The 15418-nt window shown below is 37.8% G+C and overlaps 1 protein-coding gene across 2 annotated transcripts in view; it reads left to right on the forward strand.

Annotated features, from left to right (window-relative positions):
• Nucleotides 1–15418, forward strand: part of PARP9 (poly(ADP-ribose) polymerase family member 9) — a 51299-nt gene that overhangs the window by 28722 nt on the left and 7159 nt on the right. For both annotated transcript variants that reach the window (XM_072613805.1, XM_072613806.1), the window contains 3 exons: nt 458–545; nt 4988–5362; nt 14772–14890. In XM_072613805.1, the coding sequence (XP_072469906.1) occupies nt 458–545; nt 4988–5362; nt 14772–14890 (582 nt within the window). The remainder of the gene's footprint in view (nt 1–457; nt 546–4987; nt 5363–14771; nt 14891–15418) is intronic.

The following is a 15418-nucleotide window of genomic DNA, read 5'->3' on the forward strand; positions in this document are numbered from 1 at the left end:
ATTTACTCTCTCTAGGATTCTCTAAATAAATCGTCATATAGTGTGCAAAAAGTGATAATTTAGTTCCCTTTTCGACCTTGCTCATTCCCTCAATTTCTGTTTTTGTTATGAAAGCTAGTGTTTCTAGAATAATATCAAATAGCAGTGGTGAAAATCTCTGACCTTATTAGATAGACCTCTTTTTTCTCCTCATTACATATAGAACTAGCTCTTTCTTTTAGATAGATATTGCCATACGAAGGAAAGGTTTGTTTATTACTATGTGTTTTGATGCTTTTTGATAGAAATCACTTAACCATATCTGGGCTCCAGTTCCTCATTTGTAAAACGAATGAATGGATTCTAAGATCCCTTCCAGCTCTACATCTCCAATGTTATCAGTGTAAGCACCTACAGATTCATTTAACAATAGCAATTTCATTGGTTGACAATCTATTTTACTTATTGCTTCTTGTAGGCTTTCAAAAGTGAGTTGGCCAACATAGCTACCAAGATGGGACCCATGGCACCAAAAATGAATAAAGAAAGTGACAAAGAGTTCAAAGGTAATAGCAGACATTCAATACATTACTAAGTGAACAATCTCCTAAGAAAATCTAATGGAGAAGGACAAAGCTGACTGATGAGGGTATTGCTCATCTCACTCAAGTGTACATCCATTATGCCATGAACCCTTCTAGACTTAGCCCAACTCTTGCATCCATTAATTCATTTCAACAAACATGAGCTAAAATGGCTGTTATGGAGGTGGTGGGAGGCATTGGGTTCCTGAGTATATAGGAAGGCAGAAGCTCAATTCACAAATAATCAAGGGAGACTATAATTCTTTCTAAGAAAAGGCTTTGCTCTTCAGTTACCATAGTCAATCATTGCCTTTTGTGTCCATAATGTTAGTTAGATAGAATGGATAGAGTCCAGCACTGAGACTTAGAATGAGGAAGAATGAGTCTGAATCTTACCTCATACACTTATAATCTGTGTAACCTTAGGCAGCTCCTCTAATCTGTCTCAGCCTCAGTCTTCTCATCTGTTAAGTAAGGATAACAATACCACTTCCCTCAAAGAGTTGTTAGGATGAAATGAGATCACATATGTAAAGCATTTTCTGAACTTTAAAGTTTTTGTAAATTTTAGCTATTAACTGTATTTTGGTTCCATTAGCAAACTTACTGGAGTTTCTTCATCAATATCAATTGTGAAAAAAGACCTGGTAGGTGAAATTAATGCAAATTATTGAGGATGAAATGACTTTAGAAGTGTGTGGCATAAGGTCATCATTGACATTTTTGAAATGTTGAAGTGGTCCTTAGTGAAATCTCACAAGTTCTAGGTGTTTTCCTTTACCCCTCAAGTTTTCTAACAGGTGTAAGTGTTTCTATCTCTCTCTGCGCTATGATCTGACAATATCCAGGCATGGGTAAACAACACTAAAATATCCTAAAATAGCAGTCTCATAACTTGTAAACAAAGACGCTATTTCTAGATACTTAGTGTGACAATTCCTAACACTTTCCATTTACACTTTCTATATCTTGTATAATAAATATATGTTTGTATATTGTCTCCTCCATTAAAATGTGAGCTCTTTGAAGGCAGGGACTATGTTTTAGATTTTTTAGTTTTGATTGTTACTTTCTTTGTAATGCTAGCGCTTAGCATAGTACTTGCAGGAGCTTTATAAGTGCTTATGGACTGACTCATCATAGATGACAACCATGATGAGACCTTTTAGTCTCAGAGAGTTGCTTAAGGCTTGAGAATTTAATTGATAATGGGCAGCTAATTTGTGCAGTGGATTACTGGCCCTGGAGTCAGGAGGACTTGATTTCATATCTGGCTTCAGACACTTACTAGGTACGTGACCCTGGACAATTCACTTAACCCTGTTGAAAGAGAGAGAGAGAGAGATTAATTGTGTCCTGACCTATGGCATTTAAATGTCAAAGGGTTGATTTGGTCCACTTCTTCCTGGAAAGGAGTCCAAAATGTGATCTGTTCTGCAAGACAGAAAGAGCTGAGTTGAAGTTTGGTTTCAGTTAATTACAGAGAAGACAGTGCCTTATGTTGGTAGAGAGAGTTTTCTTATTCATGAGATTGCCAATGAAATGACAGGTCTAGTTCAAATCCCTTTGAATCTGTAAGAATGATCAACCAGAACACAAAAACCTAAAAGAATTATTTGCCTAGTAAATAATGAAGCTCTTTACTTTGTCTGTAACTCTTGTCTCAGAGTTCCCAAGGCCCTAGACTGAATACGTCTGATCCTAAATACTAATCCAAGAAGGTAATCCACTTTCTTGGGCTTTTTGTCCTCACTCAGTTAATTCCAGGAAATCTGCAAATAGAATTTGCAGTCTATGCAAGGTTTCTACAAGTGTGGACTAGAGAGTCTCTCTAGCTTCTGTATAAGCAATTAAGGTGATAATATAGGGAAGACTTCAAGAGACAGAGATGGGACAGGTGAAATGTCATTCTAGGTGTAGTGAAAGGAATGAACAAAATCAGAGAGGCAAACCTGGAGCATATCCTGCGAATCTAGATACTAGTCTAGTATGGCTGAGGCCTAGTGTATGCACCAGAGACTGGAAGACCTTGGACGAATGAGTGAACTAAGTTCCTAATAAGTGCTTCCCATATACTGGAAACAGTAAAATGCTGGAAATATGATTAATAAAGCAAGATAGGCCTTACTCTCAAGGAGCCTACATTCTAATAGGAGAAGATGGGGGGAAGGGATAAGGGAATACGAGTTTATATATTGCCTATTATGTTCCAGGCACTACACTTAAGTGTTTTACAGATATCCCATTTGATCCTCACAACAACCCTATGAGGTAGGTGTTGTTATTATCCCCACTTTATGGTTGAGAAGAGGTTAAATGACTTGTCAGGGTCACAGCTAGTAGGTGTCTGAGGCTAGATTTGAACTCAGGTCTTCCTGATTTCAGGGCAGCTAGATGGTGCAAGGGATAGAGTACCTGACTTGGAGTCAGGAAGTCTCATCTTCCTGGTTCAAACCCAACCCCAGATACTTTCAAGCTATATGACCCTGGGCAAGTTGTTTAACCCTCATTGCCTCAGTTTCCAAAACTGTAAAATGAGCTGGAGAAGAAAATGGGAAACCATTGCAGGGTCTTTGCCAAAACAACTCCAGATGGGCCATAAAGGGTCAGACATGATGGAAACAAGTGAACAAAAACTTTCTGATTCCAAGCCCAGCTAGCTACCTAGCACACATGCTTATGTACATATCTAAGATAATACATATGTGGAAGTTGTGGCTAGGGAGCCACAGGTCTGCAAAGTCACAAGAATGGTAAGTGGGATCATAGGTCAATTGATTGCTATGTCCTTGATGTATTAACACTGGTGGTGTTGATTTGATTACTGAAAGCCAGGCTGGGAAGTTTGAACTTTCTTTAGCAAGCAAGCACCCCTCCTCAGTGAGCTCTAGGCACTTCCCATCACTTCCAAGTGGCTAGAGGGAGGTTTGCTTCATTAGACTTTCCAAGGTAGGGTGGGTCATTGCATTAGTATGAGCTCTGAAAAATTTTAGCTTTGTTTCCCTTTATGTCATTGGTATTGTTAAGACTATTGTTTTCCTGATTCTGCTTACTTCACTTTGCATCCATTCATAGAAGTTTTCTGAATTTTTCATATTTATTATTTTGTACACTGCAATAACTTTCTGTTATCTTCACAGGCCACAATTTGTTTTCATTTTCTCCCATTGATAGGAGCCCATTTTGCTTTCATTAGGTCCCACTCAAGATTTTTGAGGAGAGGGCTGACAAGAACATAGCAGTGCATTAAGAAGAATGCTTGGGAAGTAGTATAGAAGATACCCTGGGGCGGACATAGCTTTGAGGCAGGAAGAGAGTCTTTGGAGTGCCACATTCATTGTGTCCTGTTTCTATGCTTAGGTGATCAGGAGACTGTGTCAAAGACTTCAGCCTTGGTCTCTTAGATCAACTAAGTCCTTAGGATGTTTTTATTGCCTTTTCAGGAGAAAACAAATCAAACAAAACACTAGATTAGCTTGTATGAAGCTAGTTGGCAGTCCTACAACAAAGATAATAATAAAAGCCATGGAAATGGCAGAGATCACCAGAGTAAAGCGTGAGTAAAGCACCAGAGAGAAACAGAGAGACAGAGACAGAGACAGAAAGACAGAGAGACAGAGAGAGACTGGGAGGAGTGAGGGATGGGGGAGAAAGAGAAAAAAGAGAGAGACAGAGAGACAGAGAAGGGAGGGAGAGAGGAATGAGAGAGGGGAAGAGATAGAGAGAGGGAAGGTTGGAATAGGGAGAGATACACACACAGAGACACAAACAAGTGCATCTGTGACAGAACTTTGGAGTACACACACACACACACACACACACACACACACACACACACACATTTTAAGGAGTAGGAGTCGGATGAAGAGTCAACCAAGTCAGACTATACAGGCAGGTAGGAAAACAAATGGGAAGGTCATAGAAGTTAAGATACGAGGATAGACAAAACATCACTGGATTTGTCATGCAGAGTTCTGTAGTGACTTTGGAGACAGACATTTTAGTAAAATGATGGCCGTAGAAGCCAGATCAGGGAGCTGATAAGGGGATGGTGAGAAAGTTGGAGCAGAAAGTATAAACTCTTCTTTCTAGTAAGTTAGATGATGAAGGGGAAAAAAGAATTATTTGAGGACTTAGTGGGGTCAAGGTTTCTCTTAGGATGAGAAATCTTGTCATGTTTATAGGCTAAGGAGAATGAAGGTATTTAAGAGGGAGAACAAAGTTATGGAAGAGACTAGATAGAATGAGATTGTGGGCATGTAGAGAGGTGGGCAGCTTTAGAACAGAGAAGCATCATCTTTTCCTTTAAGACAAGAGGAAAGGAGAAGAAAAATGAGGATGTCTTTGATGGGGCCTGCAGGATGTGAGGCCATTTTCTAAAATCCCATTTGGTGTTGATATTTCTGTTCATGGTGGTCTTTTAGTTTCACAGTGGTCCAGAAAAGGGCAAGGAGAAGCTGAGCCTGAAGAAGCTCCACCAACTTCAATCCATCTCAAAGGGAACAATGAGGAACAACTGGCTGCTGCTAAAAAGTGGATCTTCCAGTTGTTGCAGGCCCAGGAGTGCCGTTTTATTGAAAACAATCACATCTTCTACCTTGGCAAAGAGGAGCATGACCAGTTGTCTCATCTAAGCAAAGTATATGAGGTTTCTATCTCAGAGGATATCAGCTCTGGGAAGGCAACACTGGAGATTAGAGGAAAGTTGAACAACATCATTCCTATGATGCTGCGTATTGAAAATCTGCTGTGGTCCGTGCAGATGGACTATGCAGAGAAACTCTACAGTAAGTTAGTAGGTAAGTGCCTTGTCATTCAAACCCAGTGAGAGAAGTCACAATATTCTTTTGTAGTACTTCTTTTGGCATTCATGTATTGATCAGAAAACTGCTAAAATTTTTTGATTCTTTTCATTTTTTCTTGAAATAGGTCATTTTTCCATTGTCTTAAAATGCCAAAATTTAAAATTAGAATCTAAATTTCAGTTTTATATTCTGTGCTATTGAATCTTCTCTAAGAGATGCAGTGACCCTCTCTACCTTTTCACTTATAATAATAAGATTAGAAGTCTACATAGAGGTTTAAGGTTTGCCCACATGATCCCATGAAGCATCACTCCCATTTTACAGATGAAAAACCTGAGGCAACCAGTAGTTTGCCCAGAGTCACACATAGGTCATGGGCAGCTAGGTAGTACAGTGGATAGAATTCTGGACTTTGAACCAAGAAGTTCTGACTTAGAATCCTGCCTGCAACAAATACTTTGCTTTGCTGTGGGATTCTTGGCAAGTCATTTAACCTTGTTCAGCATCAGTTTCTTCATCTTTAAAATGGGGATATTAGTAGCACCTCCCTCAGAGGGTTGTTGTGTGGAATGAATGAAATTTAAAAAGCAAAGTGCTTTGCCAACCACAGAGTCCTATGTAGGTTGTAGCTATTACCATCGTTGATACTGTTCTTATCATCAATATATGTCTGGGGTCCAAATCAAGGCTTCCTACTTTCATATCTAACATGCTATCCTCTAGATTGGTGGTAACAAACTCAAATAGAAACACATCTCACTGGGCCAACACATCTCACTTGGAAAACTACAAATTATCATTTTCTATGTTTTATTATATTTTTATTCATTTCATTAAACACCTCCCAATTACGATTTAGTCTGGTTTAGATTGCACTTGGGAGTTTTGTGAATGTATGGCAACAAGTCTGACTCCTCTGCCCTAGATTATCTTGTATGGATACATAGGAACCTAGATCCTGGAAATGGAAGCAAGCCTCTTATTTATTTCCTCCCATATTCTAGGCTCTGTGCTTTCTAATTCTCAGTTTGAGCCTTGTAGCATTCACAGGGTCACAATTCTAGATCTGCAGGGGTCATAGGAGGTCATTTAGTCCAATACCCTCAATTTACATGTAAGGAACTGAAGCCCAGAAAGGCAAGTGACTTTCCTAAGTCCACACAGGGAGTTAAGTGACAGAGCTGCGATTTGAATTCGGGTCTCCTAATTCCAATTTCAGCACTGCAAGTTGTGTCCCTTTTATTGACTACTTCTACCTTTCATCAATGGCTTGTGGGCTGAGCTATTAGGACTTGCTTCATACAGGACCTGAATGCTAGCAACACCAAATCCCTATCTTATATAGGAGGCCATTCTTCTTTCTATGCTAGTACCTATAGTGTAGTGTATGAAATATTCATAAATTAGAGTAATACCACAGAACTGGATTGGTTCATAACACAGAATTATCCAAAAGATAATTACAGGGCTGGGGTCAAGGAAAGGAGCATGTTAATTTAACACATCCCTGTGCTAGGTGGCCCAGTGTATAGAATGCTACGCCTGGAATCACATCTTCCTGAGTTTAAATTCAGCCTCAAATGCTTCCTAGCTATGTAATCCCAGGCAAGTAATTTGACCCCATATGCCTCAGTTTCCTCATCTGTATAATGAGCAGGAGAAGGAAACAGGAGACCACTTTGGTATCTTAACAAAGAAAACCCCAAATGGGGCCATGAAAAGTCAGACACAGCTGAAAGGACTCTACAACAAAAATGGCCTTCAGTAGGTAGATAAATGTATGAAGCTTGAGACTTAGAGTAGTTAACTCTTAACATCTTAACAGAGTTAAAGGATAAGACCTTTGTCCTGACCTTTAAGATACTCTAGAAGCATGTTTCCTTGGAGCAGATAGCAATGTATTCATGCCTACCACCCAATGCACAGCGCTTGTCCAAAGCCTTCCATAAATCCACCATAGTATGGGTTGGGGATCAGGGAAAGGAAGTAACCCAGTGTGCTGAGGGTTTTTCTCCTATTTCACTGACATCTCATTGAGCAAGTACTTTGGCTATCCATTGGTTGTTCCTTGTATTGGTTATCTTCTTACAACCTGACTATGGCCACCAAGAGTGATCAGCCCATCTTCCTCTCGAAAATATCCCCTTAGCGAAATAATATGGATTATTTTTGGTGCTGTGGGCCCTTTTAGTAGACTGATGAAGAGCTATGAACCTTTCTTAAGAATAAAGTACCTAAGATTATATAAAAGAAACCAATTGCATTGAAATAGTTTTATATATATACATGTGTGTATGTATATATATGCACATAAAGTACATATATATGTATATATACACACATGTATATATACATACACATATACATATACACACATGTATATATACATACACATATACATATACATAAAGTACATAGATCCCAGGCTAAGAAGTCCTGCTCTGTAAAGTATGAAAATCCCCTTTTAGACTTTATTTAGAATCTTGGTCACCCCTTCTTAATGAATATGAAGAATAATTTTATCCTGTTCTTAGTCAATGAGGGGGATTGATTGAACTATGGCTTTTATGGACTGAGTACCACCTAAAGTCTTATAAGAATGTAAACATATATGAAAAATTCCAGTAAATAACACATTTCTTTTTTTAAAGTCAGTGTTAATAACAGAAGGAGCGTTAATGTGTGTGTTATTTAATCTAGGTCGACTAGATTACAGAATGAAGTTGTAATACAACATTGGTGCTGCATAAGATAGATGAAATAGGCATGTGGGGAAATGTCTTTAGGATGTCTTTAAAGGCAGGGAAGTGATGGACAAATAAAAGACTCAAGATCTATAATCGTATTGCTGAGTGTAATAAGCAGAACTGGGAGAACATTGTACACAGTAACATCCATGTTGTGTGATGACTTAGCTCTTCTCAGCAATTCAAGGATCTAAGACAACTCCAAAAGACTCACGATGGAAAATGCCATCCACATCCAGAGAAGGAATTTTGGAGCCTGAATGCAGATGGAAATATACTATTTGCTTTCTTTTTCTTTTGTTGTTTTGTTTTTTATTTCTCTTGGTTCCTCCCTTTAGTCCTAATTCTGCTTTACACCATAACTAATGTGAAAATAGGTTTAATATGAATATATAAATAGAGCCCATATCAGATTGCATGCCAACTTGGGGAGGAGAGAGGGGGAGAAAAATCTAAAACTCAAAATCTTATGGAAGTGAATGTTGAAAACTAAAAATTAATTAATTATAAAAGTTAACAAAAAAGATCTATAATCATATTCTCAGACTGGGCTTTAATTGATAACATGTAATTTAAAACATTTGAATATTTAAAAGAGTATTTTTCTGAGTGAAGGGGTCATGTCATATTAATAACAAGACTGAAGAGAGTCATACTACAAGCCTATGTTGGTCAAAATTACTGAAGTCCTTTTATTGATTTGCTCAGTACGAATTTTCAAGGCATTATGTGAAAAAACTTGGCCAGAACTAAGAATATACTCTCCAAGGAAAGACAAGATATTCAATTGTTTAGTAAGTCACATTACTTTTATTTACTGCAATTAACATACAAGACTTTTAGTTATTTTACTCAATTTACTTAATTACCCAATTGCTTACTGGACAGGGAGTGTCTCTACTATGATTTCTAGTCTACACACTGAAAATCATCACAATTCTCTCAGATTCACATTAGCAAATACTCACCATTCTGTCCAAACTGATCAAAATAATCTTTCCACATCTAGGATGTCAGAAAAAAAGATGGTGCATCAGCAGTCTGAGAATAAAGACTGAGGGGACTTGGACCAGGGCAGACAGACCCAGAATTCTGAGCAGTGATGGCTGGGATCAGCCCCCATCTCCTCTTATCTCTGGGAAGCCTGCAGTCAGACCCCTCTGGTTTCTTTTTAAACCTTGGATGATTATAACTGTGGGCTTGTACTGTTTAAACTCTTTCACATTTAAAGTTATGAGACTTAGGTTTACGTTTTTCCCTCTTTCGATATGTTTTCAAGTTATTTTTTCCTTCTGCTATAAACACAGTACCATGTTTCTTCAGTTCCTTTAGCTTAGTCTTTTTTTCTTTACCTCTCTTCTCACCAACTATCTTCCCCTCCCCCCCATTCCCTTTTTATACTCTTTTGCAAAGGGCTTAAGAAGAACTGGGTTTTGCTTATTAATTTTTTTTCTGTCTTTCTTTTATCTGTTTATGTAATTCTTCCCCCTCTTTTAGTCAATTACATATCTCTTCTTTTCCTCCCCTTGAACAATTTGTATTTATTAGTTTTAAATTTCCCATTGTTGCTCCCCTTTCCAAAAAGGATTCCTCTCCCTCTCTTCATTATCTTGTCTTCTCTTTCCATCTACTTTAGATTCTCCTTTTTGACTCTCTCTCTTTTCTCTTTATTCCTCATGCAATCAAGGCTTCTAATGTCTCCATTCTAAGCTTTTCTCTCTGTGCAGTTTCTGCCTTGTTCGGTTTGCCTCATGGATTCCCCTTTTCCACTGTGCCTCATTTCCAGAATAATACCCCTCCCCACCAAAATCTCTTCCCTTCTCCATATTTTCCCACTTCTATTGGTGTCAGTTGCAAACTCCCCACCTCTTGAGCCCTAGGTTATCACCAGTAGTTTTGACTTTTGTCTTGCCACCAAACTTCAATAATTCTGGAAAAGAGAATGAAGCTGCCTGCTTTGCATAGTTCTGCCTCATTTAAACCCAATTCATGTACAAGTCAAATTATCACCCTTGCAAAGTCATTGGTCCTTTTCAAGAGCAAAGGATGAACAATAACAAGACTTTAAGCTTAGATTCAGTGTCCCCTGTATAACTGGGGCATTCTGTCATGATTAAGAGTAGTAACTTGGGCCCAGGCTAGCCCTCTTTTCAGGGGAGCCTATCTAATTCTTTACCGATAATTTGTTACAATAGAGGAATATATTATCACTTCCAGGTGATTTATGATAAATAGATCAGAGCATCTTGACAGATTTAATCATTTGGTCAAGAATAAATAGACATTCCTGTCACAAGCATCTGTTCATCAGACCTATACACTTGAGGTGTTCATATACAACTAGGTCCTGATTAATACAAATAACACATTCCCTGAAGTGGTCATTCACATCTTCTAAAGTGTACTCAAAGGTACCCTACTGGAAGTTATAGTTATGTAAAATATCATAATTAGTTCCATTCCAATGGAAATATGGAGTGCAAATTCAAATAAAGGAACTACTTTAGGAAATTTATTATTTGCACTATTTGGGACTTGGCTATACTCAGATGCTTAGAGGATGCATGCTTATTACAGATTCAAGGTAGAGTCACATATGTCAAGGGAGATCCTATGACAAACTGAATTTTGCTCAACTGCTGACACTATGGAAAATGGTTAATATTTATGCAGCATAGATTTATATAATATTTTGCAGTTCTCTAAGTCCACCAATTTACCGGTTTCCTAGATGAGCAATATGCCAAACTTACTTAATTATTTTAAATAGTCTAAAATAATATTGATAAACATTGCTCACATATGGTATAGTTTCCCTGTTTTTCTGTTTTGATTAAATCTGTTTTACCTTTAACTTTGTCAGAGTTCATAACTGCTACCCTTGCTTTTTTCCCTAATAAGTTCTACTACCGATCTTTATTTTATGTTTGTGTGTATCTCTTATTTCCTCTCCCTCCTAACTCTTCTACTTTACTTCTGCCTGCTACCCAGCCCTCCTATTATTTAACCTACCCCCTCCAAAGATCCATCCATTATCCTCTCCACTACATCCTTTCCCTTTTCCCTCTTGTTTCTATCTGAATTTAGAAGACTTTTATAGCCCTCGAAGTATATATGTTATTCCCTCTTTAAACCATTCCTGTTAAACTAGTTTTAAATTTTTCATTGTTGTTCCCCTTTCCAAAAAGATTCCTCTCCTCTTCAATATATGTGTTTATACCACCCCCATTTATCCTATTTCTTTACCCTCTTATTTCTCTATGAACTTAGAAGACTTTTATTTCCTTTCAAATGTATATATTATTCTCTCTAACCCAGATCAGATGTGACTAGGGTTCCCTCTAAAAATCCCTCCCTTTTCCTCTCCCACTGCCCTATCCCCTTTTATTTCTTTCTGACTTTAGAAGACATAAATATGTATGTATGTACATACATATATGTGTGTGTATGTATATGTGAGTATGTGTACATGCGTGTATTTCCCTTTTTAAACCATTCCTGATGAAAGCAGAGTTCCAGAACTACCATTCCGCCCCCATCTAGTTCCTCTGTGTCATTTATTCCTCTTAAACTTCATTTGTATAATATAATTACTCCTTTTACCTTTTCCTAAATGGTTTTAATTTATAGAATCACATGATGCTTAGGTCTTCCCCAATCATTCTTTCAAACTACCCAATTACTAATAACAATGTTGGACATACATTTTACATGTCCTCATATAAAAAGTAAACAGTCTGTCCTTATTGAGTCTTTCATAATTAGTCTTTGATGTGCACTTTATATTTCTCTTGGATCTTGTATGTCAAATTTTCTATGAAGTTCAGGGTTTTTTGCAAGTAAATCCTGAAAGTGGGGCAATTCATTGAATATCCATTTTTTTTATTCAGGATTAAGGTAATTATCACTGCCCCAACTTTTTTTTTACTTTTACCACTGCACATTCTCCCTGAGGTACAATTTTATCTTGTTTTGGGGGAAATCTGAAGAACATGAAACTTTCTGACCTACTCCATCATCTTCCCACTATCCTCTCTCTGTTTTGCAGTTTTTAAGTACTTGTCTCAGAAGAGCCTTGTGAGATAGGTAAGCCTAAGTATTATAATCCTCATTTTAGAAATGGGAAAAATGAGTTTTAAGTCTTACAGCTAGTAAATAGTAACACTAGCTTCATACCCAGATCTAGGGTATATTCTCCTGTACTATAATTGCTCCTTTGTATTCCATGTACACTACATAGGAAATGTTCAGTCAAGGTTGTTGTTGTTGTGTTTGTCCTTTGTTCTCAAAGAGGACCGTGACATCAGGATGATGACATGACTTGCAGTTGACTTCGTTTTGAGTGAGGAAGGACTGTGCAAGGTCACCAGCCTCACTTTCTTCTCCTAAGCCTATTCATTGAATGGGTGTATCTTACTCAAAGTGAGAATGTGACAAGACCTTAGCCTGAGAGGGCCAGAGTCTCACCTTGCATTCTGAGCCATCCTCGGTCATCCTGATGAATATCAGGTTCAATCAAGGATTGTGAAATCAAAGGCAGTCATAAAAGAAAGAGTAAATCTCAATGCAATCCTTCAATTGATTTATTCATTCATTTATTCAATAAACATTTACTAAGATGTACACGAGGAGACTGTGCTAGCTGGTAGAAATTTTTTTAAAAAGATTACAAATAGTCTCAGTGGCAGTTAAGTTATAGTTTTATACAACATGTTAGACTCAGCATCAAAAAGACCTGAGTTCAAATTCTATCTCAGATACTTTCTAGCTCCATGATTGTGGGCAAGTCATTTACCTCTCTCAGATTCAGTTTCCTCATCTATAAAATGGGAATAATAATATTAGCACTTACTTCACAGGGTTGTTGTGAGGGTAAAATTAGATAAATTTATAAAATATTTGGAAAACTTTTAAGCACTATATAAAGTCTAAAATTATTCTTGTTGCTATTATTATTAATTATAGGAAAGGACAACAAAGTCTATCAAAGTCTATCCTTGCCTTCAAATAGCTTATGTTCTAATGGGGTGGGAGTGGAGGAGTCAGACATCACTCTCTATAGTACTACTTCATCAACTTTTGGTTTTTTGTTTACTTTGGTTTTGGTTTTGGTATGAGATCTCATCAGAATAAGAGGCAGATTAAGATTGGCAAAAAGTCTACAACTTATGGTCTTAGAGAGTTACTGAAGGGCATCAAGAAATTGAGTGGCATGTTTCTGGTCACACAATATGTATCAATCCAGGTCTTAGACCCAAGTGTTCCTGACTCCAAGACCAGCCCTCTATCTACGAAACCACATTGAATCTCTCTGATTCATTTTCTTCCAGTGCACAACCTTTATAGAAACCATGTGGCATGAGAGCTAGCCTCTGAACCAACCAGACAGCAGCTCCTGCCTGTGAGCCATACCAGTTGGACTTGCGACCCTGAGCAAACTGTTTAAGCCTTCAGTGCTCTAGAAAAGAGTCTAAATTGCAGAGAAGGTGCTGACCTGCATCAGTACAGGGAATATTCTCACCTAGGAGTTTACTATACCAATTAACAAGTCCCTATCCTTCTTAATCTCTACATACAAGCTAGCATTCTCTTAGTAAAACGTCTACTGAATTGAATTTCCCAGGTTTGCTTCATGCTAATGGGCACCTCTGCTACTAGAGTATGGCATTCAGGTTTCACAGGTTTTGTCATTTTCCCCTTGAGCTAAGTGTTTCAGGAGCAGATAGTTAGAAAGATCTAGAACTTGTTTCATTTGCTGATTATCCCCTAATTTTTTTTCTAATTTTTTTCCTAATTATGTTTCATTCACTTGATTTAGTAATATGCCACAGAGTACCTCCTCAGCTGTTAAATGAGAAAAGGGAAAGGAATTTATCTAGGGATTTTGTTGGTACAGAGAACTTCCAGGTGTGGAAACCCACTCTACCCATTTAGGTTGGCACATTCTCTGCAATTATAGTGATGGGGAGTGACTTTTGGCAACTGAGTGGTTAAGAACTTGTCTAAGGTCAATACCAATAGAGTCTAAAATTATTTATACCAATATACCTATATTATACCTTATACCAATAAGGTATAATATACCTTATACCAATACCCATCAAAAGCAGGACTTACACCCAGTTCTGCCCTTGGGGCCAGCTCCCTATTCACTATGTTGCACTACTACTCAGGTGTTAAATAGGTCATGTAAATAAATAGCAGCTCTGTCCTTTGTTACTGACTGCTCTGGTGGGCTGCAAGAAATCACACTGTAAAAGTAACATCTTAACTGGTACAGTTCTTTCATATTAGCACTGTTTTCCCCAGGCATCCATTTTGCTTGCTCTCTACAGCCTCAAAGGTTCATCATTTTCATATACAATATGTTTAGCTGTTCTCCAATTGACGGGTACCTTCCTTATTTCCAGTTTTTTACTACCAACAAAAGTCCTGCTTTGAATATTTTGATTCTTCCTCTTCTATCTTTGCATTATTTTTCCCACACCCTACATTGCTTTTCAAGACATCAGATTAGCAATCACTAACCACTCAAAACAGGGGGAGGGATACAACATGTGTCATGATTAATGTTTACCAGGTGTGATCTGGATTTTGAATTCTTAATCTTTTCATAGAACAGTCAATACTTCAGCTAATGTTTTTCTTCTTTCTAGGACGTCTGTCCTCTAACCAGCCACAAGACAGAAATTTGTTTGAGAAGGACTTTTTGAAGGATAAGGAGCTCCAGGAAAAGAAGCTAGAGTTTGAAAAGGCAGGTTTGGAACCACAGAAGGTAAGAGCCATAACTTGAGTGAAGATGATATAGAGGAAGGTCTCACTAATCCTATTCATTTAATTTAGATCACTTACTTCTTATTTAAGCCTTGGTGATATGGTTAAATGAAAAGCCTAGCTCCTGGTGTCTATCATACTATTATTTACTTAGTAGGACTAGAGAGTTAAGCTGTGTGCATGTATGCATGTGTGTGTGTGTGTGTGTGTGTGTGTGTGTGTGTGTGTTGGGGTAGAGAACAGGGTGGACAGGGGAGAATGCAAGTGGGAGGCTCAAAGGGCAAAGAGTAGAACGACACAGAAGGGATCAGGACTGTTGTCTTTGTCCATTGCAATGAATAGAAATGAACTAGAGGTTGATGAGGGACTTAGGGGCTTTGGGGTAAAAGAATTCAATAACTTAACTTAACTCAACAAGCATTAATTTATTTATTTTTGGAGGGGGAGAAGGCAAGGCAATTGGGGTTAAGTGACTTGCCCAAGATCACACAGCTAGTATATAACAAGTATCTGAGATTGGATTTGAGTT

This window comes from Notamacropus eugenii, chromosome 5, assembly GCF_028372415.1.
Source record: "Notamacropus eugenii isolate mMacEug1 chromosome 5, mMacEug1.pri_v2, whole genome shotgun sequence".
Classification (NCBI taxonomy): Eukaryota; Metazoa; Chordata; class Mammalia; order Diprotodontia; family Macropodidae; genus Notamacropus; species Notamacropus eugenii.